Here is a 26801-nt window from a genome sequence, read left to right on the forward strand (position 1 = left end):
TGAGATGGGGAGAGAGAGGAAAACGACCAAATAGCTACCTTCTACACCCAACTGCAGTGTCAACTGGGCATGGCAGTCTCTAATCAATGGGTCCCACCAGTGTGTGGCATCATTGGAGCTACAGCTTGTTGGTGAGATAGAGGAACCTGCATGACGTGGTTCCCCATCCCTTCCACTTCCTGAAAAAACATGCAAGACAGAAAGAGAGACTTGAGAAAGACAGAAAATCTACAAGGAGGACACGGTTTAGAAGACAGAGAAAGCTTGGCTGGGTTTTTTTACTTTTTTTTTTTTTTTACTTCACAACTGCCTCTTCAGGATCCGTTACTTCAAACAATATTGATGACTGACCAGGTAACATGTACATATCTTAATAAACCTCCCTGTAGTCGTGCTTCCCTTCCCTACTGAAACTCTGTTGTCATAGCAGCCAGAGAAATGTCTTATTTGTGTTTAACTATCTTCTCCAACTTGCTTTTGAAACATAAAGCCTTTAGCAACTCACAGATGTTTATTGTGCCATTAGTTTTACAAACTTTCTGTGTTATATGTACACATTTGTCAAGTTTGAGGAGCGATGAGGGAGCTCCCTGTCAACTGTAAAATGCGATGAGAGAAGTAGAACTGTGAATGGTTTGAGACCTGTGGGGCAAAGAAATAACAATCAGTCGTAGGCTAATTATACATTCCCCTCATCTGCTTCTCGAGGTGCGTGTCATTTACTGATTGAGTATCGACCACAGTATCCACCACAGATTCCACCATGGTAACCAGGTTATCCACCCTGTTATCCACCAGGTTATCCACCTCGTTATCCACCAGATTATCCACCCTGTTATCCACCAGGTTATCCACCAGGTTATCCACCAGGTTATCCACCCTGTTATCCACCAGGTTATCCACCCTGTTATCCACCATGGTATCCACCCCGTTATCCACCAGATTATCCACCCTGTTATCCACCAGATTATCCACCAGGTTATCCACCAGGTTATCCACCAGGTTATCCACCAGGTTATCCACCCTGTTATCCACCAGGTTATCCACCTCGTTATCCACCAGATTATCCACCCTGTTATCCACCAGATTATCCACCAGGTTATCCACCAGGTTATCCACCCTGTTATCCACCCCGTTATCCACCAGGTTATCCACCCCGTTATCAACCAGGTTATCCACCCCGTTATCCACCCCGTTATCCACCAGGTTATCCAACCCGTTATCCACCAGGTTATCCACCCCGTTATCCACCAGGTTATCCACCTCGTTATCCACCAGGTTATCCACCAGGTTATCCACCCTGTTATCCACCAGGTTATCCACCAGGTTATCCAACCCGTTATCCACCAGGTTATCCACCCCGTTATCCACCAGGTTATCCACCTCGTTATCCACCAGGTTATCCACCAGGTTATCCACCCTGTTATCCACCAGGTTATCCACCAGGTTATCCACCCCGTTATCCACCAGGTTATCCACCCCGTTATCCACCAGGTTATCCACCCCGTTATCCACCAGGTTATCCAACCCGTTATCCACCAGGTTATCCACCTCGTTATCCACCAGGTTATCCACCAGGTTATCCACCCTGTTATCCACCAGGTTATCCACCAGGTTATCCACCCCGTTATCCACCAGGTTATCCACCCCGTTATCCACCAGGTTATCCACCCCGTTATCAACCAGGTTATCCACCCCGTTATCCAGCAGGTTATCCACCTCGTTATCCACCAGGTTATCCACCCTGTTATCCACCAGGTTATCCACCAGGTTATCCACCCCGTTATCCACCAGGTTATCCACCAGGTTATCCACCCTGGTATCCACCAGGTTATCCACCCCGTTATCCACCAGGTTATCCACCCCGTTATCCACCAGGTTATCCACCCCGTTATCCACCAGGTTATCCACCTCGTTATCCACCAGGTTATCCACCAGGTTATCCACCTCGTTATCCACCAGGTTATCCACCAGGTTATCCACCCTGGTATCCACCAGGTTATCCACCCCGTTATCCACCAGGTTATCCACCCCGTTATCCACCAGGTTATCCACCCCGTTATCCACCAGGTTATCCACCCTGTTATCCACCAGGTTATCCACCAGGTTAACCACCCCGTTATCCACCAGGTTATCCACCCCGTTATCCACCAGGTTATCCACCCTGGTATCCACCATGGTATCCACTACCTCCACTCCTGACTTCATTTAGCCAATCTGACACAACCATTTTAACTGCTTTATTTGTCATGTGTCCCTACATATCAATTGCAATAACAATATACTTTATTTTTTAACATATTCACTTTGCAGTTGTAAGAGTAGGCCTACACCCTCATCATTACAGCCAGACAGGACACACTACCATGGAGGATATCACCCTGACCAAGTGGTTTAAGGTGAGAGAATAACAACTCTGCCTAATGCAGGTCTCTGGCTGAAAGGTCACGCTATGTTTTTATCCTTGTAATTTACAAGAGAGAGAGAGAGAGAGAGAGAGAGAGAGAGAGAGAGAGAGAGAGACAGAGAGAGAGAGAGAGAGAGAGAGAGAGAGTCGTGCTTCAACTTCTGATGCGTCGTTCGTTTATTTAAGGTAGCACCACTACTCCAGTTGTTTGACCATATGACCCTCTGTTGCGTCAGGTGAAAGAATACGACCAGAAGAGTGAGCGGCGGTCAGAGAAACACAAGGGACTACGGGGACGCAACAACGTTACTTCCTGTCGGAGCCCGACCAGAGAATTGGACACGCGGTGGATCAAGAAGGAGCTGAGGCGGAAGAGACAGCAGGAATTCAACATAAGACGATCAGTCAGCCCAGAAAGGGCCAAAGACTCTGCAAAGGTCAAGGACGACAGTTGTGTCATCTGTGACACAGCCAAGTCAGAGACGGTGGGGGCTAAGGTCAGCGTGACCCCTAAGTCAAATCTGCATGGGTCACAAAGGGCGAAAGATTCTGCAAAGGTCAAGGACGACAGCTGTGTCATCTGTGACGAAGAGAAGACAGAGTCTTTGCAGTGTAACATCAATTGGCCTATGCCCCCTGGGCTTATGTCCAATGTAAGGCCATTGACAATGGGTCGAAGAATAAAGACATCCAAAGATGACCTGGGCAACAGTGAATGGGTAAAAGAAAACACATGTAATTCATGGTTTACCATCTACTTTACTGCATGCCTATTGGTTTACCATCTACTTTACTGCATGCCTATTGGTTTACCATCTACTTTACTGCATGCCTATTGGTTTACCATCTACTTTACTGCATGCCTATTGGTTTACCATCTACTTTACTGCATGCCTATTGGTTTACCATCTACTTTACTGCATGCCTATTGGTTTACCAGCTACTTTACTGCATGCCTATTGGTTTACCATCTACTTTACTACATGCCTATTGGTTTACCATCTACTTTACTGCATGCCTATTGGTTTACCATCTACTTTACTACATGCCTATTGGTTTACCATCTACTTTACTGCATGCCTATTGGTTTACCATCTACTTTACTGCATGCCTATTGGTTTACCATCTACTTTACTGCATGCCTATTGGTTTACCATCTACTTTACTGCATGCCTATTGGTTTACCATCTACTTTACTACATGCCTATTGGTTTACCATCTACTTTACTGCATGCCTATTGGTTTACCATCTACTTTACTACATGCCTATTGGTTTACCATCTACTTTACTACATGCCTATTGGTTTACCATCTACTTTACTGCATGCCTATTGGTTTACCATCTACTTTACTACATGCCTATTGGTTTACCATCTACTTTACTACATGCCTATTGGTTTACCATCTACTTTACTGCATGCCTATTGGTTTACCATCTACTTTACTACATGCCTATTGGTTTACCATCTACTTTACTACATGCCTATTGGTTTACCATCTACTTTACTGCATGCCTATTGGTTTACCATCTACTTTACTACATGCCTATTGGTTTACCATCTACTTTACTACATGCCTATTGGTTTACCATCTACTTTACTGCATGCCTATTGGTTTACCATCTACTTTACTACATGCCTATTGGTTTACCATCTACTTTACTGCATGCCTATTGGTTTACCATCTACTTTACTGCATGCCTATTGGTTTACCATCTACTTTACTACATGCCTATTGGTTTACCATCTACTTTACTGCATGCCTATTGGTTTACCATCTACTTTACTGCATGCCTATTGGTTTACCATCTACTTTACTGCATGCCTATTGGTTTACCATCTACTTTACTACATGCCTATTGGTTTACCATCTACTTTACTGCATGCCTATTGGTTTACCATCTACTTTACTACATGCCTATTGGTTTACCATCTACTTTACTACATGCCTATTGGTTTACCATCTACTTTACTACATGTAATTCATGGTTTACCATCTACTTTACTGCATGCCTATTGGTTTACCATCTACTTTACTGCATGCCTATTGGTTTACCATCTACTTTACTACATGCCTATTGGTTTACCATCTACTTTACTACATGTAATTCATGGTTTACCATCTACTTTACTACATGCCTATTGGTTTACCATCTACTTTACTGCATGCCTATTGGTTTACCATCTACTTTACTGCATGCCTATTGGTTTACCATCTACTTTACTACATGCCTATTGGTTTACCATCTACTTTACTGCATGCCTATTGGTTTACCATCTACTTTACTACATGCCTATTGGTTTACCATCTACTTTACTGCATGCCTATTGGTTGACCATCTACTTTACTGCATGCCTATTGGTTTACCATCTACTTTACTACATGTAATTCATGGTTTACCATCTACTTTACTACATGCCTATTGGTTTACCATCTACTTTACTGCATGCCTATTGGTTTACCATCTACTTTACTACATGTAATTCATGGTTTACCATCTACTTTACTGCATGCCTATTGGTTTACCATCTACTTTACTGCATGCCTATTGGTTTACCATCTACTTTACTACATGCCTATTGGTTTACCATCTACTTTACTGCATGCCTATTGGTTTACCATCTACTTTACTGCATGCCTATTGGTTTACCATCTACTTTACTGCATGCCTATTGGTTTACCATCTACTTTACTGCATGCCTATTGGTTTACCATCTACTTTACTACATGCCTATTGGTTTACCATCTACTTTACTACATGCCTATTGGTTTACCATCTACTTTACTACATGCCTATTGGTTTACCATCTACTTTACTGCATGCCTATTGGTTTACCATCTACTTTACTACATGCCTATTGGTTTACCATCTACTTTACTGCATGCCTATTGGTTTACCATCTACTTTACTGCATGCCTATTGGTTTACCATCTACTTTACTACATGCCTATTGGTTTACCATCTACTTTACTGCAAGCCTATTGGTTGACCATCTACTTTACTACATGCCTATTGGTTTACCATCTACTTTACTGCATGCCTATTGGTTTACCATATACTTTACTGCATGCCTATTGGTTTACCATCTACTTTACTGCATGCCTATTGGTTTACCATCTACTTTACTACATGCCTATTGGTTTACCATCTACTTTACTGCAAGCCTATTGGTTGACCATCTACTTTACTACATGCCTATTGGTTTACCATCTACTTTACTGCATGCCTATTGGTTTACCATATACTTTACTACATGCCTATTGGTTTTAACAATATATTTGAAGTGTATCTTGTTAATAGGGCTACCGTCTATAGTCTGATTCTGACTATCCAGGGCTCATTTATTTATTAAGGTAACGTTACAGCATAATTATTGAGTTCCTTCGTTATCACTGTTGTGTTTACCAGGCCTCAATATGGAAAAATGAGAAGAGCAGTACTAGAACACTAGAGGCAGTTTCCTCCACCTTCACCACCTTCACCACCTCGACCAGAGAACCACCCACCTCCACCTTCGCCACCTCGACCAGAGAACCACCCACCTCCACCTTCACCACCTCGACCAGAGAACCACCCACCTCCACCTTCACCACCTCGACCAGAGAACCACCCACCTCCACTTTCCCCACCTCGACCAGAGAACCACCCACCTCCACCTTCGCCACCTCGACCAGAGAACCACCCACCTCCACTTTCCCCACCTCGACCAGAGAACCACCCACCTCCACCTTCGCCACCTCGACCAGAGAACCACCCACCTCCACTTTCGCCACCTCGACCAGAGAACCACCCACCTCCACCTTCACCACCTCGACCAGAGAACCACCCACCTCCACCTTCACCACCTCGACCAGAGAACCACCCACCTCCACCTTCGCCACCTCGACCAGAGAACCACCCACCTCCACTTTCCCCACCTCGACCAGAGAACCACCCACCTCCACTTTCCCCACCTCGACCAGAGAACCACCCACCTCCTCTTTCACCACCTCGACCAGAGAACCACCCACCTCCACCTTCGCCACCTCGACCAGAGAACCACCCACCTCCACCTTCACCACCTCAACCAGAGAACCACCCACCTCCACCCCAACCACCTGCACCTCGACCAGAGAACCACCCACCTCCACCCCAACCATCTGCACCTCGACCAGAGAACCACCCACCTCCACCCCAACCACCTGCACCTCGACCAGAGAACCACCCACCTTCACCCCAACCATCTGCACCTTGACCAGAGAACCACCCATCTCCACCCCATTCTCCACCCTGAAGACGTCTACCCCGAGCAGAGATCTAGTCCAGCCCAGGAAAAAAGCCTCCACGAAGAAAGAAAAGGGTACTTCTATATTTTTTTATTCCACTTCCAATACAATACAATTATGACCAAGTCATATTTAATGAAAACATTTCACTCTACCAGGCATCCTGAAGGGTACCGGAGGTAAGAAGACACAGCAAGAAGCCAACACACAAACAGAGTGAGTCTCAATCATGTATTTGTCTTGAAATAGTGGTGTATAAAACCCACAAACTGTAGCAATAGAAAACACATAAAATCTCCGATTCTGTTGTTTTCTTGATGTCAGTCTCTGTAACAAAATAAATGTTTTCTATATACAGGTCTGGCTATGTTACCGTCAAAGAATCTGTGAGTTTCCACAATCCACCTTGCTCACAATTGTGTGCAGTGCCATATAGATCAGTCACTACAGTCTTAGTTTAAAGACCCCCCCCCCCATACAGACCAGTCACTACAGTCTTAGGTTAAATAACCCCCCCCCCCCCAGACAGACCAGTCACTACAGTCTTAGGTTAAATACACCCCCCCATACAGACCAGTCACTACAGTCTTAGGTTAAATACACCCCCCCATACCGATCAGTCACTACAGTCTTAGGTTAAATACACCCCCCCATACCGATCAGTCACTACAGTCTTAGGTTAAATACACCCCCCCCCCCATACAGACCAGTCACTACAGTCTTAGGTTAAATACACCCCCCCCCCCCCCCCCCCATACAGACCAATCACTACAGTCTTAGGTTAAATACACCCCCCCCCCCCCCCATACAGACCAGTCACTACAGTCTTAGGTTAAATACACCCCCCCCCCCCCCATACAGACCAGTCACTACAGTCTTAGGTTAAATACACCCCCCCCCCCCCCCCCCCCATACAGACCAATCACTACAGTCTTAGGTTAAATACACCCCCCCCCCCCCCCCCCAGACAGACCAGTCACTACAGTCTTAGGTTAAATACACCCCCCCCCCCCCCATACAGACCAGTCACTACAGTCTTAGGTTAAATACACCCCCCCCCCCCCCCCCCCCAGACAGACCAATCACTACAGTCTTAGGTTAAATACACCCCCCCCCCCCCCCCCCCCATACAGACCAGTCACTACAGTCTTAGGTTAAATACACCCCCCCCCCCATACAGACCAATCACTACAGTCTTAGGTTAAATACACCCCCCCCCCCCATACAGACCAGTCACTACAGTCTTAGGTTAAATACACCCCCCCCCCCCCCCCCCAGACAGACCAGTCACTACAGTCTTAGGTTAAATACACCCCCCCCCCCCCCAGACAGACCAGTCACTACAGTCTTAGGTTAAATACACCCCCCCATACTGATCAGTCACTACAGTCTTAGGTTAAATACACCCCCCCCCCCCAGACAGACCAGTCACTACAGTCTTAGGTTAAATACACCCCCCCCCCCCCCCAGACAGACCAGTCACTACAGTCTTAGGTTAAATACACCCCCCCCCCCCCCCATACAGACCAGTCACTACAGTCTTAGGTTAAATACACCCCCCCCCCCCAGACAGACCAGTCACTACAGTCTTAGGTTAAATACACCCCCCCCCCCATACAGACCAATCACTACAGTCTTAGGTTAAATACACCCCCCCCCAGACAGACCAGTCACTACAGTCTTAGGTTAAATACACCCCCCCCCCCCCCCAGACAGACCAGTCACTACAGTCTTAGGTTAAATACACCCCCCCCCATACAGACCAATCACTACAGTCTTAGGTTAAATACACCCCCCCCCCCCCCCCCCCCCCCAGACAGACCAGTAACTACAGTCTTAGGTTAAATACACCCCCCCCCCCCCCCAGACAGACCAGTCACTACAGTCTTAGGTTAAATACACCCCCCCCCATACAGACCAATCACTACAGTCTTAGGTTAAATACACCCCCCCCCCCCCCCCCCCCCCCAGACAGACCAGTAACTACAGTCTTAGGTTAAATACACCCCCCCCCCCCCAGACAGACCAATCACTACAGTCTTAGGTTAAATACACCCCCCCCCCCCCCCCCAGACAGACCAGTCACTACAGTCTTAGGTTAAATACACCCCCCCATACAGACCAGTCACTACAGTCTTAGGTTAAATACACCCCCCCCCCCCCCCCCCAGACAAACCAGTCACTACAGTCTTAGGTTAAATACACCCCCCCCCCCCCCCCCCCCCCCCATACAGACCAGTCACTACAGTCTTAGGTTAAATACACCCCCCCCCCCCCCCCCCCCCCATACAGACCAGTCACTACAGTCTTAGGTTAAATACACCCCCCCCCCCCCCCCCCCCCAGACAGACCAATCACTACAGTCTTAGGTTAAATACACCCCCCCCCCCCCCAGACAGACCAGTCACTACAGTCTTAGGTTAAATACACCCCCCCCCCCCCCCATACAGACCAGTCACTACAGTCTTAGGTTAAATACACCCCCCCCCCCCCCCCAGACAGACCAGTCACTACAGTCTTAGGTTAAATACACCCCCCCCCCCCCCCCCCCCCATACAGACCAGTCACTACAGTCTTAGGTTAAATACACCCCCCCCCCCCCCAGACAGACCAATCACTACAGTCTTAGGTTAAATACACCCCCCCCCCCCCCCCCCCCCCATACAGACCAGTCACTACAGTCTTAGGTTAAATACACCCCCCCCCCCCCAGACAGACCAATCACTACAGTCTTAGGTTAAATACACCCCCCCCCCCCCCAGACAGACCAGTCACTACAGTCTTAGGTTAAATACACCCCCCCCCCCCCCCATACAGACCAGTCACTACAGTCTTAGGTTAAATACACCCCCCCCCCCCCCCCAGACAGACCAGTCACTACAGTCTTAGGTTAAATACACCCCCCCCCCCCCAGACAAACCAGTCACTACAGTCTTAGGTTAAATACACCCCCCCCCCCCCCCCCCCCCCATACAGACCAGTCACTACAGTCTTAGGTTAAATACACCCCCCCCCCCCCAGACAGACCAATCACTACAGTCTTAGGTTAAATACACCCCCCCCCCCCCCAGACAGACCAGTCACTACAGTCTTAGGTTAAATACACCCCCCCCCCCCCCCCATACAGACCAGTCACTACAGTCTTAGGTTAAATACACCCCCCCCCCAGACAGACCAGTCACTACAGTAACACAATGTTCTTTCCCCTGTTCTTCCTTGACAGGAAGTTATCCAGCTGGATGTTTACTTGCAGGTAAAACTTTGCTACTTTTTTTTTTGTTGACCCAACCTGTAATGTGCCCAGTTAAACGTGTGAGGCGTGTTGTCCTTCATAGAAGTGTGTATCTTTGCCTTCATACAATATCTGTTCTGTTCCTGCTCGTGGCAGGAGGCTCTATGGAGAGAGGAGTGCCTGAAGAAGAAGTTGGCTGTTCTCCAAAAGCGTGGCTCCACCCTGCTGCGATACTCTGACAACCTATGGGCTGTAAGAGACTTACCTTCCTCACAGACCACACCCACTTTCCTCATACCTGCCTCAGATACCACACCCACTTTCCTCATACCTTCCTCACAGACCACACCCACTTTCCTCATACCTGCCTCAGATACCACACCCACTTTCCTCATACCTTCCTCACAGAACATACCCACTTTCCTCATACCTGCCTCAGATACCACACCCACTTTCCTCATACCTTCCTCACAGACCACACCCACTTTCCTCATACCTGCCTCAGATACCACACCCACTTTCCTCATACCTGCCTCAGATACCACACCCACTTCGCTCATACCTGCCTCAGATACCACACCCACTTTCCTCATACCTGCCTCAGATACCACACCCACTTTCCTCATACCTGCCTCACACACCACACCCACTTTCCTCATACCTGCCTCACACACCACACTCTCTCGTCTCATACCTGTCTGCCTCATACAAACAAAACTCATTGCCATAATCATGTACAGTATCTGTAGTGTTTCTCTGTTTCTGACTACGATACAGCAGGCAGGATGAGTCTGTAGTGTTTGTCTGTTTCTGACTACGATACAGCAGGCAGGATGAGTCTGTCGTGTTTCTCTGTTTCTGACTACGATACAGCAGGCAGGATGAGTCTGTCGTGTTTCTCTGTTTCTGACTACGATACAGCAGGCAGGATGAGTCTGTAGTGTTTCTCTGTTTCTGACTACGATACAGCAGGCAGGATGAGTCTGTAGTGTTTCTCTGTTTCTGACTACGATACAGCAGGCAGGATGAGTCTGTAGTGTTTCTCTGTTTCTGACTACGATACAGCAGGCAGGATGAGTCTGTAGTGTTTCTCTGTTTCTGACTACGATACAGCAGGCAGGATGAGTCTGTAGTGTTTCTCTGTTTCTGACTACAAAACAGCAGGCAGGATGAGTCTGTAGTGTTTCTCTGTTTCTGACTACGGTACAGCAGGCAGGATGAGTCTGTCGTGTTTCTCTGTTTCTGACTACGATACAGCAGGCAGGATGAGTCTGTAGTGTTTCTCTGTTTCTGACTACGATACAGCAGACAGGATGAGTCTGTAGTGTTTCTCTGTTTCTGACTACGGTACAGCAGGCAGGATGAGTTTGTAGTGTTTCTCTGTTTCTGACTACGATACAGCAGGCAGGATGAGGCTGTAGTGTTTCTCTGTTTCTGACTACGATACAGCAGACAGGATGAGTCTGTGGTTAAGGGCTAGCTTCCTTCTGCTCTCGTCTGTACCTTGCTCACAGAGTAATATCAGAGAACATCAGTATCTAGGAAGAGAGATTGCTGTAGCTCTCACACAGGAAGGGTGTGTTCTTATTGGTTCTGTTCACAACAGACTATATCTGCCTTTGATTGGTGCATACGGGACAGACCGCGGTGACAAGCAAGGAGACTCGTCGTGGTGTCAACCAGCCGTTTGTCTTTCCTCAGCAGATTTCAGTAGTGTAAAAACTTCAGGCTACAGACGTTTCCTCTCCACTCCCACAGACAAGCTGCAACGAAGACCTCCTAAAGAACAAGATCAGAGCATTGGAAGCACAGCTGCAAGTCTGTCTGCAGGTAAGAATAGAACCCGGCTGTATCTGCAGCTGTTGACTGAGGATGTGCTCCTTCTCGGCGAAGATTTTAAAAAAAATAACCCTCTTGTCATTTCTAGTTTGTCCTATTTTGTTGTCAGATGCTTCTAATGTTTGCACATGAGTTTGAAAAGGAAGTGTTTGGCATCCCGTTAAATCTCATTGGTAGGCTTTATAACAGTTGTATGTTGCCCTTTGGCCAAAACAACCATTCAGGCAATATCTCGGTTCAGAACCAACAACCCTCTCATACTAATCCGACGATACTGTCCACAGAGAGTGGTGTTGCCATGTGGTTTGTGGGTTATACCTCCTTCAGCTCGTGTATTTGTAATTATTAATAAGGATCCCCATTTAGTTCCTGCCAAGGCAGCAGCTACTCTTCCTGGGGTTTATTATGGATCCCCATTAGTTCCTACCAAGGCAGCAGTTACTCTTCCTGGGGTTTATTATGGATCCCCATTATTTCCTGTCAAGGCAGCAGCTACTCTTCCTGGGGTTTATTATGGATCCCCATTAGTTCCTGCCAAGGCAGCAGCTACTCTTCCTGGGGTTTATTATGGATCCCCATTAGTTCCTGCCAAGGCAACAGCTACTCTTCCTGGGGTTTATTATGGATCCCCATTAGTTCCTGTCAAGGCAGCAGCTACTCTTCCTGGGGTTTATTATGGATCCCCATTAGTTCCTGCCAAGGCAGCAGTTACTCTTCCTGGAGTTTATTATGGATCCCCATTAGTTCCTGCCAAGGCAGCAGTTACTCTTCCTGGGGTTTATTATGGATCCCCATTAGTTCCTGTCAAGGCAGCAGCTACTCTTCCTGGGGTTTATTATGGATCCCCATTAGTTCCTGTCAAGGCAGCAGCTACTCTTCCTGGGGTTTATTATGGATCCCCATTAGTTCCTGTCAAGGCAGCAGCTACTCTTCCTGTGGTCCAGCCAAATTGAGGCATAACAATACATTTCACAACAGATTTCACAACAGGGCCCTACTCTACAACACTAAATCCATGTGTTTGTGTGTGTATAAAGCGTATGTTATCATGTGTGTGTGTCTGTGCCTGTGTGTGTACGCATGTGTCTGTGCCTGTGTGTGTGTACGCATGTGTCTGTTCCTGTGTGTGTGTACGCATGTGTCTGTGCCTGTGTGTGTGTACGCATGTGTCTGTGCCTGTGTGTGTGTGTGTCTCTTCACAGTCCCCGCTGTTCCATAAGGTGTATTTTTGTCTGTTTTTTTTATTCTGATTCTACTGTTTGTATCAGTTACCTGATGTGGAATAGAGTTCCATGTAGTCATGGCTCTATGTAGTACTGTGCACCTCCCATAGTCTGTTCTGGACTTGGGGACTGTGAAGAGACCTCTGGTGGCATGCCTTTGTGTGGTATGCATGGGAGTCTGAGCTGTATGCAAGTAGTTTAAACAGCCAGCTTGGTTCATTCAACTTGTCAATACTTCTCACAACTACAGTGTAGCGCAGCTAGCAAACGTATGTCTATGTTTGACCCGTTTATAACTTGCTGTTCTCACAGAAACAGAAGCTCCCCTTGGATGGAGTGAAGAAGCTAGTGCTACAGATGGAGAACCAGAAGGGAGCGTATGAGGAGAAAGCCTTGGAGGTCATCCAGAGGGCTACAGAGGAGAAATGGGAAGCTCTCAGTCAGGCCGAGACACTTGAGGTTGGGGTCTTTCTCTGTCTCTCTCTCTCTCTCTGTCTCTGGCACATACAGACACCCGGTTCATACCTGCCTCATATAACACGCTCTCAGTCAGGCCGAGACACTCGAGGTTGGGGTCTTTCTCTGTCTCTCTCTGTCTCTCTCTCTCTGTCTCTGGCACATACAGACACCCTGTTCATACCTGCCTCACATAACACACTCTCAGTCAGGTCGAGACACTTGAGTTTGGGGTTTTTCTTTGTCTCTGTCTCTCTCTCTGGCACATGCAGACACCCTGTTCATGTACAGGCCGGCACTTTGCAGCTATACTAAACTGATGTTACGTTTTGGCTATAATGAAATGCTCATACCATTTCACCAGGTTTCTACTGTCGAGATAGTGTATTGAATACTATGAAGCCCTACATTGATAACACTTGTAGTGGCTTGTCTTGTATAATGTAGGTGTACTTCTCTGTCCACTAGGTGCTGTCTCTCTGTATAATGTAGGTGTACTTCTCTGTCCACTAGGTGCTGTCTCTCTGTATAATGTAGGTGTACTTCTCTGTCCACTAGGTGCTGTCTCTCTGTATAATGTAGGTTTACTTCTCTGTCCACTAGGTGCTGTCTCTCTGTATAATGGAGGTGTACTTTTCTGTCCACTAGGTGCTGTCTCTGTATAATGTAGGTGTACTTCTCTGTCCACTAGGTGCTGTCTCTCTGTATAATGTAGGTGTACTTCTCTGTCCACTAGGTGCTGTCTCTCTGTATAATGTAGGTGTACTTCTCTGTCCACTAGGTGTTGTCTCTCTGTATAATGTAGGTGTACTTCTTCCTCCTGTCCACTAGATGTTGTTGCAGGCAGCCAGGGTGGAAGCGGCGCAGTGGCAGGGTCTGTGTGAGGAAATGAAGGAGAGCTCAGAACAGCTGAAGAAGAAACAGGAGATCAGCTCTGAACAGGTTCTACAACTGCAGAACCAACTGGAGGTACAGTAGTCACTGCTGTACAGACAGCAGTTATCGCAGAGTGGAGTGTTCTGTGAGACACTGAAGGATGCCGTCATAATCAGTTAGCCTCTGGCGAAGTGAGACTACATCATGATCAGTTAGACTCTGGCGAAGTGAGACTACATCATGATCAGTTAGACTCTGGCGAAGTGAGACTACATCATGATCAGTTAGACTCTGGCGAAGTGAGACTACATCATGATCAGTTAGACTCTGGCGAAGTGAGACTACATCATAATCAGTTAGACTCTGGCGAAGTGAGACTACATCATGATCAGTTAGACTCTGGCGAAGTGAGACTACATCATGATCAGTTAGACTGGCGAAGTGAGACTACATCATGATCAGTTAGCCTCTGGCGAAGTGAGACTACATCATGATCAGTTAGCCTCTGGCGAAGTGAGACCACATCATGATCAGTTAGACTCTGGCGAAGTGAGACTACATCATGATCAGTTAGCCTCTGGCGAAGTGAGACTACATCATGATCAGTTAGACTCTGGCGAAGTGAGACTACATCATGATCAGTTAGACTCTGGCGAAGTGAGAATACATCATAATCAGTTAGACTCTGGCAAAGTGAGACTACATCATGATCAGTTAGACTCTGGCGAAGTGAGACTACATCATGATCAGTTAGACTCTGGCGAAGTGAGTACATCATGATCAGTTAGACTCTGGCGAAGTGAGACTACATCATGATCAGTTAGACTCTGGCGAAGTGAGACTACATCATGATCAGTTAGCCTCTGGCGAAGTGAGACTACATCATGATCAGTTAGACTCTGGCGAAGTGAGACTACATCATGATCAGTTAGACTCTGGCGAAGTGAGACTACATCATGATCAGTTAGACTCTGGCGAAGTGAGACTACATCATGATCAGTTAGCCTCTGGCGAAGTGAGACTACATCATGATCAGTTAGACTCTGGCGAAGTGAGACTACATCATGATCAGTTAGACTCTGGCGAAGTGAGACTACATCATGATCAGTTAGACTCTGGCGAAGTGAGACTACATCATAATCAGTTAGACTCTGGCGAAGTGAGACTACATCATGATCAGTTAGACTCTGGCGAAGTGAGACTACATCATGATCAGTTAGCCTCTGGCGAAGTGAGACTACATCATGATCAGTTAGACTGGCGAAGTGAGACTACATCATGATCAGTTAGCCTCTGGCGAAGTGAGACTACATCATGATCAGTTAGCCTCTGGCGAAGTGAGACTACATCATGATCAGTTAGCCTCTGGCGAAGTGAGACTACATTATGATCAGTTAGCCTCTGGCGAAGTGAGACTACATCATGATCAGTTAGACTCTGGCGAAGTGAGACTACATCATGATCAGTTAGACTCTGGCGAAGTGAGACTACATCATGATCAGTTAGACTCTGGCGAAGTGAGACTACATCATAATCAGTTAGCCTCTGGCGAAGTGAGACTACATCATGATCAGAGAGACCGCTACATATTGTATGATCTATTGGGTTACTGTCATTTAACTAACTGGAGTTGGATAAAATGTGGATCTAAAAATAGATTTAATTCTAGGGGGAAAAGATGTTTGTATAGACATAGCTGTGTATATTAATGCTCAAGAGGCTGGTTGGTGTCTGTTGTGTGCAGCTGGCCAGGGGTCAGGAGGCGGGGCTGAGGGAGGAGCTGGGGGCAGTACAGCGAGTGGAGGAGGAGTTACAGTCCAACATTGTTCTGCTGGAAGAACAGAACCAGAACCTGAGGGACCAGATCCATGAGATGAGAGGTTAGAGGTCATACAAATAAAACATGTAGTTTGATACACACACACCAATTTTCATCGGGTTCTGCATCTGAATATATTTTAGTAGTGAAGTAGAAACTAAAGGAATTAATTAATGAATGGCTTTCTCATCTTGCCTTGCCTGACTCCTAGATGCCAGAGCTGACACTCAGGAGGTGTCCCTGGATGAATCCTTGGCCCAGTTGGATGTGTCGCTGGAGCAGTTGGACGAGGAGGAGACCCTGGCCCAGTTGGATGTGTCTCTGGAGCAGTCGGAGGAGGAGGAGACCCTGGCCCAACTGGATGTGTCTCTGGAGCAGTCGGAGGAGGAGGAGACCCTGGCCCAGCTGGAGCGGACCCTGGCCCAGTTGGATGTGTCTCTGGAGCAGTCGGAGGAGGAGGAGACCCTGGCCCAGCTGGATGTGTCTCTGGAGCAGTCGGAGGAGGAGGAGACCTTGGCCCAGCTGGATGTGTCTCTGGAGCAGTCGGAGGAGGAGGAGCTGATTGTATCGTCACAGCAGAAGCAGCTATCATGGGGAGATGGAGATCAGGTTCTGGAGCAGCTCCGTCACGCTCTGGACCGATTACAGCTGAAGGAGAGGGAGGTGAGGATGGAGGGGTTCATAAACCCAGACCTCGTAGTGATTACAGCTGAAGAAGAGGGAGGTGAGGAAGGAGGGGTTCATAAACCCAGACCTCGTAGTGATTACAGCTGAAGGAGAGGGAGGTGAGGAAAGATGGGTTCATAAACCCAGACCTCGTAGTGATTACAGCTGAAGGAGAGGGAGGTGAGGAATGAGGGGTTCATAAACCCAGACCTCGTAGTGATTACAGCTGAAGGAGAGGGAGGTGAGGAATGAGGGGTTCATAAACCCAGACATCGTAGTGATTACAGCTGAAGGAGAGGGAGGTGAGGAAGGAGGGGTTCATAAACCCAGAGCTCGTAGTGATTACAGCTGAAGGAGAGGGAGGTGAGGAATGAGGGGTTCATAAACCCAGACCTCGTAGTGATTACAGCTGAAGGAGAGGGAGGTGAGGAAGGAGGGGTTCATAAACCCAGACCTCGTAGTGATTACAGCTGAAGGAGAGGGAGGTGAGGAATGAGGGGTTCATAAACCCAGACCTCGTAGTGATTACAGCTGAAGGAGAGGGAGGTGAGGAATGAGGGGTTCATAAACCCAGACCTCGTAGTGATTACAGCTGAAGGAGAGGGAGGTGAGGAAGGAGGGGTTCATAAACCCAGAGCTCGTAGTGATTACAGCTGAAGGAGAGGGAGGTGAGGAATGAGGGGTTCATAAACCCAGACCTCGTAGTGATTACAGCTGAAGGAGAGGGAGGTGAGGAAGGAGGGGTTCATAAACCCAGACCTCGTAGTGATTACAGCTGAAGGAGAGGGAGGTGAGGAAGGAGGGGTTCATAAACCCAGACCTCGTAGTGATTACAGCTGAAGGAGAGGGAGGTGAGGAAGGAGGGGTTCATAAACCCAGACCTCGTAGTGATTACAGCTGAAGGAGAGGGAGGTGAGGAAGGAGGGGTTCATAAACCCAGACCTCTTAGTGATTACAGCTGAAGGAGAGGGAGGTGAGGAAGGAGGGGTTCATAAACCCAGACCTCGTAGTGATTACAGCTGAAGGAGAGGGAGGTGAGGAATGAGGGGTTCATAAACTCAGACCTCGTAGTGATTACAGCTGAAGGAGAGGGAGGTGAGGAATGAGGGGTTCATAAACCCAGACATCGTAGTGATTACAGCTGAAGGAGAGGGAGGTGAGGAAGGAGGGGTTCATAAACCCAGACCTCGTAGTGATTACAGCTGAAGGAGAGGGAGGTGAGGAAGGAGGGGTTCATAAACCCAGACCTCGTAGTGATTACAGCTGAAGGAGAGGGAGGTGAGAATTGAGGGGTTCATAAACCCAGACCTCGTAGTGATTACAGCTGAATTAGAGGGAGGTGAGGAAGGAGGGGTTCATAAACCCAGACCTCGTAGTGATTACAGCTGAAGGAGAGGGAGGTGAGGAAGGAGGGGTTCATAAACCCAGACCTCGTAGTGATTACAGCTGAAGGAGAGGGAGGTGAGGAAGGAGGGGTTCATAAACCCAGACCTCATAGTGATTACAGCTGAAGGAGAGGGAGGTGAGAATTGAGGGGTTCATAAACCCAGACATCGTAGTGATTACAGCTGAATTAGAGGGAGGTGAGGAATGAGGGGTTCATAAACCCAGACCTCGTAGTGATTACAGCTGAAGGAGAGGGAGGTGAGGAATGAGGGGTTCATAAACCCAGACCTCGTAGCGATTGCAGGAGAATAATGACAGTTATTATATGTTAATTGAAACGTTGGCCAATAAGTAGGAATGGAATGAAAGGAGCTCCGCCCTCCTGAATTGGACCAATAAGTGGAACAGGAATATTTCATTCTCAGCTAAATGTAAAGATGTTTCAAGTCAGTCCCCAAATTCTATTACATGCACAATGGTGGAGAAAAAAAATGGTATTTCATAGTGTCTGTGTATGTATGTGTGTGTGTGTGTGTGTGCAGTGTGAGGAGCTGCAGAACGATCTGGAAGCCGTGGAGGCAGAGTGCCAGTCGTGCCAGGTCCGTCTGACGCAGTGCAGGGACGAACTCCGACAGCTCAGCCACCGACGCAGCAGCAGGGTGTGCAGCGTGAGTGTGTGTGTGTGTGTGTGTGTGTGTGTGTGTGTGTGTTGCCCCCTCCCCCCACCATAAACCCATGTAATGAAATACATCTCTGAAATATGCTCCTGGCGGTGCAGTTACATCCACTTTGAAGGAAATGTTGTTTTTTACTGCGCTTCAGTACAGGTTAACTTTTTAAAGACCAGAATTGTATGTACTTTTCCTTCTGTTTCTAGAAGCCCTGTGTCTCGTGGATATGGCTCTGTGTTCTACTACCACTGCTCCTGTCCATGGTGGCGGTGGCCATCTTGTGGGCGTGGCATCCTCCCTTCAAGGACCAAGTCCAGGACCTGTACTCAGCTGTAGAGGAACACATAGAGGACTATCTAATGCAGGCCGCCTCTCCACAACACGTTGGCTGCTTCAGGCCTGTCTGACCACAGCACTAGCCTGAGTCCCACATCGGTTTGGGCTCTCTTGCCAACTCTAAGACATTGGACTTGAGAAGACAGTACAAAGAGATCTGGGACTCAGGCTACCACAGCACAGCTCAGGTTTAGGATTTATAGTTTGATTGAGTTTGGTTTGTGTATATTAGGAATTTTTGTTAAGGTATTATTAATTTATTTTTTAACAAAAAAAATCTAGCAAAAACAATCCAATTGATAAAAGACAAAACAATCTATTCATTTAATTTATATTTATAACTCAGTACCTTTGTGTGCCTTTATAGATGAATTGAGAATGACAACTAAGAATGAGTTGCTTTTGATTTCAACTTTGAAGTAGTCTCTCTGCATATATAGTTTGATTGACTTTAACATGAATGTTTACAATGTTACACATTACACACACTTTGGGATACAAATAACAATTTACTGCCTATCAGTGGATGCTGCTGAGAGGAGGACGGTTCATAGTAAAAGCTGGAATGGAGTCAATGGAATGGAATCAACCCACATGGAAACCACATGTTTGATTCCATTCCATTGACTCCATTCCAGCTTTTACTATGAACCGTCCTCCTCTCAGCAGCCTCCAATGCTGCATAAGCATCATTATGTAAAGATTGTTCAATCTGTCTGTGTTTGAAATGATTATATTTGACTAACGCACCTCATATTTTAGTTGGACACAAAAAAATCGTGCAGATCATGAAAATCGTTAGATGAGTATCACAATAAGTATTCTGTTTTGTGTCATTTTGTTTGAGAAACAGACCGGGATGCAATCTGATCAGCTGTAGATCAGCGTTGTAGCGCGTTTGACATTTTAAAGGTCACTTCCGAGGTGACATGTGCAGAGTTTACCGTGAATGCAGTCTCCGTGAGTGTGGAAACGTTGCCTTTAAAAGGTGAAAGGCGCGATCGGATCAGAACTCGGCCATTATGTTAATGATTGTGTTTACATTATTGTCACAAGTGCTGTCCATTTTGTGGAAATCGACTGTAATAAAATGACTGTAGAAGGTCCAATGACTGTCCTGGAGGGGTGACTGTCCTGGGGGAGTGACTGTCCTGGAGGGGGGACTGTCCTGGAGGGGGGACTGTCCTGGAGGGGGGACTGTCCTGGAGGGGTGACTGTCCTGGAGGAGTGACTGTCCTGGAGGAGTGACTGTCCTGGAGGAATGACTGTCCTGGAGGGGTGACTGTCCTGGAGGAGTGACTGTCCTGGAGGGGTGACTGTCCTGGGGGGGGGACTGTCCTGGAGGGGTGACTGTCCTGGAGGGGTGACTATCCTGGAGGGGGGACTGTCCTGGAGGGGTGACTGTCCTGGAGGGGTGACTGTCCTGGGGGGGTGACTGTCCTGGAGGAATGACTGTCCTAGAGGGGTGACTGTCCTGGAGGGGGGACTGTCCTGGAGGGGTGACTATCCTGGAGGGGGGACTGTCCTGGAGGGGGGACTGTCCTGGAGGGGGGACTGTCCTGGAGGGGTGACTGTCCTGGAGGAGTGACTGTCCTAGAGGGGTGACTGTCCTGGAGGGGGGACTGTCCTGGAGGGGTGACTGTCCTGGAGGGGTGACTGTCCTGGAGGGGTGACTGTCCTGGAGGAGTGACTGTCCTGGAGGGGTGACTATCCTGGAGGAGTGACTGTCCTGGAGGAGTGACTGTCCTGGAGGAGTGACTGACCTGGAGGGTGACTGCTTGTTCAGGTTCATATTCTGCTGTATATTTGTCAAATTATCATTGAGTATGTGGGCCTGTAAATTGCTAAAGCTGTGGCAACACGCCTGATCCCATTTGATGACCTGCAGCAGGCTATGTTTAAAGATAAAGGATTTATGAAACAATGACACTCACTGAAATGGTTTGAATATCACCAACTGCTAAATGAGCAGACACGAAGGTAGCAATTATACTTCCAGAAAATGGGTCCCCGAAAACAGAGGTTGAAGCAGGGACTTCACAGTTTCTTCTTCCAATACACCTATGGTTAAAGAACGAGAGGCTATGTACAACTGCATTCAGCATGCAGGTCTGGCCATGTCCTTCTGGGGCCCTATCCTTCTAGGGCCCTATCCTTCTGGGGCCCTAGCCTTCTGGGGCCCTAGCCTTCTGGGGCCCTATCCTTCTGGGGCCCTAGCCTTCTGGGACCCTAGCCTTCTGGGGCCCTATCCTTCTGGGGCCCTAGCCTTCTGGGGCCCTATCCTTATGGGGCCCTATCCTTATGGGGCACTATCCTTCTGGGGCCTTATCCATCTGGGGCCTTATCCTTCTGGGGCCCTAGATTCTGTTTTCCCCTCCCTAGATTCTGTTTTCCCCTCTCTAGATTCTGTTTCACCTCCCTAGATTCTGTTTTCCCCTCTCTAGATTCTGTTTTCCCCTCCCTAGATTCTGTTTTCCCCTCTCTAGATTCTGTTTTCCCCTCCCTAGATTCTGTTTTCCCCTCTCTAGATTCTGTTTTCCCCTCTCTAGATTCTGTTTTTTCCCTCTCTAGATTCTGTTTTTCCTTCTCTAGATTCTGTTTTCCCCTCTCTAGATTCTGTTTTTTCCCTCTCTAGATTCTGTTTTTCCTTCTCTAGATTCTGATTTCCCCTCTCTAGATTCTGTTTTCTCCCTCTCTAGATTCTGTTTTCCCCTCTCTAGATTCTCTATTTCCCTCTCTAGATTCTGGCTTGCTGTGACCTGTGTGTGATTCAGGAGGTTTGAGACTCTAAAGGGGAAGCCATCAAATCAAATTATATTGGTCACATACATACTGTATATTTAGCAGATGTTATTGCAGGTGTAGTGAAATGCTTGTGTTCCTAGCACCAACAGTGCAGTAATATCTAACAATTCACAACAATGCACACAAATCTAAAACCAAACAAATGGAATTAAGAAAGAAACTGTGCTAATCTCTTCCTCATCAATATGTTGTCTCCTCTTCTCCTGAACCTCACCAATATGTTGAGTCTCCTCTTCTCCTGAACCTCATCAATATGTTGTCTCCTCTTATCCTGAACCTCATCAATATGTTGTCTCCTCTTCTCCTGAACCTCATCAATATGTTGTCTCCTCTTCTCCTGAACCTATGTCTTCCTCATCAATATGTTGTCTCCTCTTCTCCTGAACCTATGTCTTCCTCATCAATATGTTGTCTCCTCTTATCCTGAACCTCATCAATATGTTGTCTCCTCTTCTCCTGAACCTCATCAATATGTTGTCTCCTCTTCTCCTGAACCTCATCAATATGTTGTCTCCTCTTCTCCTGAACCTCATCAATATGTTGTCTCCTCTTCTCCTGAACCTATGTCTTCCTCATCAATATGTTGTCTCCTCTTCTCCTGAACCTATCTCTTCCTAATCAATATGTTGAGTCTCCTGTTCTCCTGAACATCTTCCTCTTCCTCTCTCAGCACCGGTAACGTTCCAGGAGACATGTCTGGCTTGGCTTCATCAAAATAGAGCGACTCAAAGTGTAACTCTCCTTCAGGGAAAGATGGGAGGGATGAGTCTGCAACAACAACATCACAGACAGAAAAATATCATTTGAGATAGCGTCTGAGAAAAAATATTATTTCAGTCAGCACAAGGACTAATACATTATATTTATTTGATATCTGCAGACTGAAGTCTATTTTGGATTGATCCCTTATAACATATTATGCAAGAACGGAGATTGTTTATATGTTCACCAGTAAGTTATATGTAGGTAGGGCCTAGACAGTTGATGCACCTTCATTTGCCAGAGACAGACAGAGACAGATAGACAGGGTGGAAGTGGTAGCCTACATCTCTAAGGGATGGAGGTAGGGCTGGGACCTTGTGTTCTACATCTGAAAGTAAAACCACAGCACGGCTGACATGTTGAATCTACGGTGAGTACATCGACATAAACACCTTCTTCTTTATGTGTGACTTTTTTTTATTTTTATGGCAAAGCAAATGCTTTTAACATACTGTGATTTTCTGCCATTTTAAATTAACATATTAGTTTAAACTATTTTGTAGTTCTCTTTGTGTGCTGTCTGTCTGTCACTACTTGTCAATGTGTTTTGTTCTATTTCTGTATCCCCATTTTGACAGGAAGCTTCATGATGCAATAACAGATGTAAAAACTAAACTCACTCTCTTCCTGTCAGAAATCAGAAGAGCTTTAATAGGAAATGAAAAGCTGGCAAACATGAAATCATTACATGTCTCTTGGTAAAACTGAACAACTAAATGCACAAAAAAAATGCAATGACATATATAGTTTGAATTTACCTATCCTATTCTACCTAGAAGATAGAACAAAACTTTGCTGATTTGTTAACGGATTCATTTTCAGGTAAGCGTTATGCAGGTTGTAGTTAGAGCACTGCACCTTCACTGACATTTAGTGCAATTACTTCCTGAAAGTGTTTGTTTTTGTTTTTCTGTCTTTGTTATTATTTTCCATCTCATATGATATTTTTCTGTCTGTGATGTTGTTGTTGCAGACTCATCCCTCCCATCTTTCCTTGAAGGAGAGTTACACTTTGAGTCTGCGCATTTTGACGAAGCAAAGCCAGACATGTCTCCTGGAACGTTACCGGTGCTGAGAGAGGAAGAGGAAGATGTAGGACAGGAAGAGATAGAGGGAGAGCCTGGTGGAGAAACTGAAACTGTATCTGACCACATCTCAGTGGAGATATATGATGACGAAGAGGAGACTCAACATATTGATGAGGAAGAGATAGGTTCAGGAGAAGAGGAGACTCAACCTATTGATGAGGAAGAGATAGGTTCAGGAGAAGAGGAGACTCAACATATTGATGAGGAAGAGATGGGTTCAGGACATGAGGATAGTCAACCTATTGATGAGGAAGAGATGGGTTCAGGACATGAGGATACTCAACCTATTGATGAGGAAGAGGCAGAGATGATGGACTCAGGAGAAGAAGAGGACACAGGAATAAAGAACCTTGGCTCGCCAGGGGGTTGGTCTGTGGTTGTTCACTACGATGAAGAAAGCCGGGATGGTGCACTCCAGGACATAGAGAAGATTGTAACCACAGGACAACCTTTTGCCGAACAAGACAGTGAAAACCGTGAAGACAGAAACGCAGAGCAAGGTGCTTTCGAGAACAGTGATGTGAGGTGTTTTGTGGGTGTCACTGAAGACGTGACCATGGAGATCACAGCAGATATATGTGAAGAAGGGGAAGAAAACCAAGAGGAATCATCTGATTCAGACCTGGAGGTCCTGACTAGCTCTATCACCAAAAAACAGAGAAAAGAGGGAAATAAAGTAGCGAACTTACTCTCCCAGCAGACTGTTCCTCAGGAGAATGAAGAGGAAGACGAGCAAGAAGAAGATGGAGCTCCAGAGGTTGTTTATGATTGGCCAGATCCTGCAGCAACACAGAATGTGCAAGCTCTTATGGTCAACGCCTTTGTGGAACACCCGCTTCAGAAGAAAATTAAGGAGTTCCAATTGGACGACCTCCAAGAGGCGGATGAAAGATTTGCAGATTACCCCTCTGTCTGCTCTCCGTGTAAATACAAAAAGGACGGAGGAAAACTGTCTAGTCCCTTGGAGGGTATCTGGAATACAGAGGAGAAAGTAGACGTCATGGAAGAGGTAACAGCCTCTATCTCTCCACGCGTAGAAGGTGAGCAAGATTTAGCAGATCGTGCAATGTTTAATACCAATATTGACACTAGCATGAGGAAGAGTATTGGATACCATCTTGAACCTCAGAGTGACAGCAATAGTTCCAGTGGCAGTTCTAGTGAGGATGAGGAGGAACAACAGAAGTATAAGGAAGAACATCAAGCGCTGCCAAGATACCAGGGTCTTCCTCGGAGAGACCGGGGGTCTGAGGATTCTCCTCTTCAAGTTCAGTGGGGAGGTGGAGAGGAGGACGGCTCCAAGCAGAGCGTTGCTGCCGACCTGCATCTTTCAGAAACCATCTCCGATGTCCCCACGTTTACCCTTCACAGTGAGGCCAGACGCGGTAGAGCAGCTATAACTATCTCCAGAGGTACCGGCAACATGTCACCATCTGGCTCTGAGGAAAGTTTGCCTGGAGCGTTGTGGACATCGGAGGCTGAACAAAGAGAGGATAAACGAGAGACTTGGCTTTGGGGTGAGGCTGGGCCAGCCTCTGAGGATAGTTTGCCCGGAGCATTGTGGACATCGGAGGCTGAACAAAGAGAAGATAAACGAGAAACTTGGCTTTGGGGTGAGGCTGGGCCAGGCGCTTTAGAAGAGGAACATCTTTGCAAAGTTCAACTGGAAGTAGCAGGAAGGTTGAAGAGCCACATTCACACTGATATAAACTGGGACACAGGGGAAAATAATGCGGAATGTGGTGGTTTAATTCAAGATTACCAACATGACGTGTCTGGAATCACAGAGAGTGGAGAACTTGCAGACGAAGAGGATGACGAAGAGGATAATAGGAGTTGGGAACAAGAGAAAGAGAGAATCAAGGCATTCTACAAGTTTTATAATGCTGAAGAGGAAGAGGGGGAGAATGCCACTGGAACAGAAGGTGATTTTTCAGGGAGGAGGCCTAGAGTTCAGTTCTGCATGAATCCCCTGCCTCAAGTCATTGAATACACAGACAGGTAAGTGAAATAACAAACATAAAAAATAGTTACGACAACCGCCAACCAGGAAATGCCTATTTCTACTTGAACAAGACATGTCACTGTCACTGTGGTATAGATGAGTGAAACGATTTACTATGTCACTGCCTGTCTACTACGTTCTCAGCAGTAGTGATGTTGATTTGGTCGACAACTTATCTGATGGAGACGAGGACCTGGATTCTACAGAAAGGCTTGAAGTGAGCTCTCTCTCTCTCTCTCTCTCTCTCTCTCTCTCTCTCTCTCTTCTCTCTCTCTCTCTCTCTTCTCTCTCTCTCTCTCTCTCTCTCTTCTCTCTCTCTCTCTCTCTCTCTCAGCACACTTTACCAGCAGATGACGATGTTGTGACTATTTCAGGAGCAGAGTGAGCCTGAGAGACAGAGAATGAGTTTACCCGAGACTCGGGAGCCACAAGGAGAACTACAAGATCTCAGCAAAATGCCTCAGACCCACACCAAGAGAGACCAGGTGAGTCTTTAACCCACAACTTGCTATAAAAAAAAGGGCTTCATTGATTGATTGATTCCTCTGACACACTGTGTTTCTGTAGTGTCTGAGGGTGCTAAAGTTACTGGTGAAGATAACCCTGTTGACAGTGATTGGACTTCTGACATTTTGGTGGACAAGATACCAACTGGACTTGGACTGGTGATTTGGCTAAAATTGTCTTGCCTAACGACTGTACTGTATTGTCAATGTGTCTGAATATAATTAGAACGTAAAAAGTAGCAGTAGTTAAGTTTTAAAAAAGGGCTTACTTGTAAGGCAAATGCTATCTCGTTATATACTGTAGTTGCTGTCACTTATTTGTATCATGGCATCATCTTTATCTGTTTTGAGGATAATAAAGGGGTATGTTTATAGTCCCATTCGACTTTAAGCGTCAGTCGTTTTTGTTGTTGTTGTTGTCATCACAGATACAGAAAGTCTTGGATTTTGCACACAAA

General features: G+C 46.7%; 2 protein-coding genes across 8 annotated transcripts; both read left to right on the plus strand.

The window, feature by feature from the left end:
* Nucleotides 1-62: 62 nt before the first annotated feature.
* LOC110492599 (uncharacterized) lies at nt 63-21101 on the plus strand. Of its 2 annotated transcripts, none has more exons than XM_036945801.2 (15): nt 63-354; nt 2314-2399; nt 2644-3126; nt 5817-6747; nt 6832-6889; nt 7032-7059; nt 9897-9926; nt 10062-10157; nt 11664-11735; nt 13280-13426; nt 14255-14392; nt 16044-16179; nt 16330-16781; nt 18713-18838; nt 19048-21101. In XM_036945801.2, the coding sequence occupies exons 2-15, from the start codon at nt 2367-2369 to the stop codon at nt 19246-19248; spliced, it is 2931 nt and encodes a 976-aa protein (XP_036801696.2). In that variant the 5' UTR covers nt 63-354; nt 2314-2366; the 3' UTR covers nt 19249-21101. The 2 variants fall into 2 exon arrangements, with proteins under 2 accessions (XP_036801696.2, XP_090060071.1); XM_090203945.1 differs by having other exon boundaries at nt 115-354; nt 18713-18829.
* A 1651-nt stretch (nt 21102-22752) lies between these two features.
* LOC110492602 (uncharacterized) lies at nt 22753-26723 on the plus strand. 6 transcript variants are annotated; one of them, XM_036947750.2, is made up of 5 exons: nt 22753-23114; nt 23718-25833; nt 25982-26054; nt 26212-26322; nt 26405-26723. In XM_036947750.2, exons 2-5 carry the CDS (start codon nt 23792-23794, stop codon nt 26504-26506), a joined length of 2328 nt encoding a protein of 775 aa, XP_036803645.2. In that variant the 5' UTR covers nt 22753-23114; nt 23718-23791; the 3' UTR covers nt 26507-26723. The 6 variants fall into 6 exon arrangements, 4 of the variants coding, with proteins under 4 accessions (XP_036803645.2, XP_090060073.1, XP_090060072.1 ...); XM_090203947.1 differs by having other exon boundaries at nt 25985-26054; XM_090203946.1 differs by having other exon boundaries at nt 23106-23566; nt 25985-26054.
* Nucleotides 26724-26801: the final 78 nt, after the last annotated feature.

This window comes from Oncorhynchus mykiss, chromosome 16 (genome assembly GCF_057628025.1).
Source record: "Oncorhynchus mykiss isolate SJ-2025 chromosome 16, ASM5762802v1, whole genome shotgun sequence".
Classification (NCBI taxonomy): domain Eukaryota; kingdom Metazoa; phylum Chordata; class Actinopteri; order Salmoniformes; family Salmonidae; genus Oncorhynchus; species Oncorhynchus mykiss.

Excerpts from the sequence above, each read along its gene's own strand:
- LOC110492599 (XM_036945801.2), top strand. The coding sequence starts at position 2,367 with ATGGAGGATATCACCCTGACCAAGTGGTTTAAG. Across the intron at positions 6,890-7,031 it reads GAAGCCAACACACAAACAGA|GTCTGGCTATGTTACCGTCA; the intron begins GTGAGTCTCAAT and ends TTCTATATACAG. Across the intron at positions 13,427-14,254 it reads GTCAGGCCGAGACACTTGAG|ATGTTGTTGCAGGCAGCCAG; the intron begins GTTGGGGTCTTT and ends CCTGTCCACTAG.
- LOC110492602 (XM_036947750.2), top strand. The coding sequence starts at position 23,792 with ATGTCTCCTGGAACGTTACCGGTGCTGAGAGAGGAAGAGGAAGATGTA. Across the intron at positions 26,055-26,211 it reads ATTCTACAGAAAGGCTTGAA|GAGCAGAGTGAGCCTGAGAG; the intron begins GTGAGCTCTCTC and ends TGACTATTTCAG. Across the intron at positions 26,323-26,404 it reads CCCACACCAAGAGAGACCAG|TGTCTGAGGGTGCTAAAGTT; the intron begins GTGAGTCTTTAA and ends GTGTTTCTGTAG.